This window comes from Meleagris gallopavo, chromosome 22, assembly GCF_000146605.3.
Source record: "Meleagris gallopavo isolate NT-WF06-2002-E0010 breed Aviagen turkey brand Nicholas breeding stock chromosome 22, Turkey_5.1, whole genome shotgun sequence".
Taxonomy (NCBI): domain Eukaryota; kingdom Metazoa; phylum Chordata; class Aves; order Galliformes; family Phasianidae; genus Meleagris; species Meleagris gallopavo.
Window position 1 is genome coordinate 5,700,594 of NC_015032.2, and position 1,802 is coordinate 5,702,395.

Below are 1,802 nucleotides of genomic sequence, written 5' to 3' on the forward strand. Positions count from 1 at the left end.
CGGGGCACCGCGACGTCACTGCGCCGTTGGGGATGGGAAGGGCGGAGGGGACGGCGACACAGTGACACCAACTCACCTGGGGACGGCGGGTGGCTTCGGCAGCGTCGGGGTGGGCAGCGCCGGCGTCCTGAACCCGGGCACAAGTGGCCCTGGGGGCCGCTTCTCCCCAGCCGTGGGTCCCGACGGGCAGCCCTGGGGACGCGGCACCACGTCAGCACCCACGGGCGCACACAGCAGCCTCGTGCACCGAGCTGTGCCCCGGCCTCACCTGGTACGCGTGGTCAGTGTGGACGTGGCAGAGGCCCGGGGGCGGCGGGGGGCTGCGGGGGGAACCCAGAGGAGGCTCAGGGCTGGGGAAAGGAGGCAGCTCGGGGCCGGGGAAGGCGGGCGGCACGGAGGAGGTGGGCGAGACGGGCGTCAGGCTGGAGAGCCCATCCGTCAGCGAGTCCACGTCCACGTCCAGCTCCGTGTAGTAGAAGTCCTCCTCGCCGTCGCTCTGCTCCAGGTCGGCTTGGCGGCTGCGGGGAAGCGGGGGTGGCTGGTGATGGCCCCACGGTGGGGGTCTGTAGGGTTGGGGGCTCTGGGTGCCTGCCGCAGCGCTTACCCCAGGTGTGCGGTTCGGATGTGCTTCTGCATCCCTGAGGAGCTGCTGAGGACTTTGCCGCAGCTCTTCCACAAGCACTTGAACATCACCTTGGTGGAGTTCTGTGGGCGAGTGGGGTCAGGCCAGCAACCCCAGCCCTGTCCTCATCCCCATCATCATTCCCATCCCCAATGCCGTTCCCAACCCAACCGTCATCCCCACCACCTTCTTCATCCTCAAACCCGCCATCCGCCCCATCCCCAACTCTAACAGCAAGCCCACCCCCAATCCCACTCCCAACCCCATCCCCATCCAACCTCGCCCAAGCACTTCAGCTCCAAGCACTATCAACCCTTACAATCATCTCCATTCCCAGTCTCACCACCTCCAGCCCCAATCCCACAGCATCCCCACCATCATCTCCAGCCTCAACCTCATCATCAGATTCATCCCCAAACGCACCACCGTTTCCAGCCCCAACTTCATTGTCAACCCCATCATCACTGTCATCCCCAACCTCATCCCCATCCCCATCCCTGTCCCCATCCCACCTTCCTCTTCCGCGGGATGGGCTCTCCAAACACGAAGTGGGTGCTGTCAGGTTCCTCGGGGCCATCGTCTGGTGGCAAGGTGGGCAAAAAGGCACTGGGGTCATGGCTGGAGAGTGGGGGTGAGGGGGTGGAGGGAGTGGAGCGGTCGCTGGGGGGGTCCCAGCTCCATTCCCTGCTGGTGTTGCTGCTGCTGCTGCAGCTAAAGGACACGGTTGGTGTCTCCTTCCAGATCTCACTGCCAAGCTCTGCTGCAGAGAAGGAAGGTCAGGTCTGTACCGCACACCCAGGGACAGGGGCGCGGTGTCCCTCAGTCCGCTCTTACCTGGGCCAGGAGGTGCTGGGGGGTGGCCGAACCCCAGTGGGCTGCTGGAAAGGCTGGTGAGCACCGCAGCTGCCATCACCTCATCGATGCCTGCCTTGCCTGGGAGCTTCCTGCCAGCGTGAGCACAGGGGCTGTGATGAGCACAGCCAGGATCCCCCACCACTGCCCCTCTGTGCCCCCCGCCTCCCACCAGGGTTCCCACAAGCTGCGGAGGGGACACGGACTGGCACCGGGAACCCCGTGAGCACTGACACCTGTGTCGTGCCACGTGCAGCTGAGAAACCAGGCTTAGCTCAGCTGGGGCCAAACAACTTCCTGAAGTGGAAAAAAAATAAAGAAAAACTAA

At 64.6% G+C, this 1,802-nt stretch overlaps 1 protein-coding gene across 1 annotated transcript; it reads right to left on the bottom strand.

The window, feature by feature from the left end:
• Nucleotides 1–6: 6 nt before the first annotated feature.
• Nucleotides 7–1,607, bottom strand: SLC2A4RG (SLC2A4 regulator). The gene is made up of 5 exons (XM_019622196.2): nt 1,457–1,607; nt 1,135–1,379; nt 605–705; nt 269–518; nt 7–192 (listed from the first exon to the last, which is right to left on the bottom strand). Exons 1-5 carry the CDS (start codon nt 1,530–1,532, stop codon nt 73–75), a joined length of 792 nt encoding a protein of 263 aa, XP_019477741.1. The 5' UTR covers nt 1,533–1,607; the 3' UTR covers nt 7–72.
• Nucleotides 1,608–1,802: the final 195 nt, after the last annotated feature.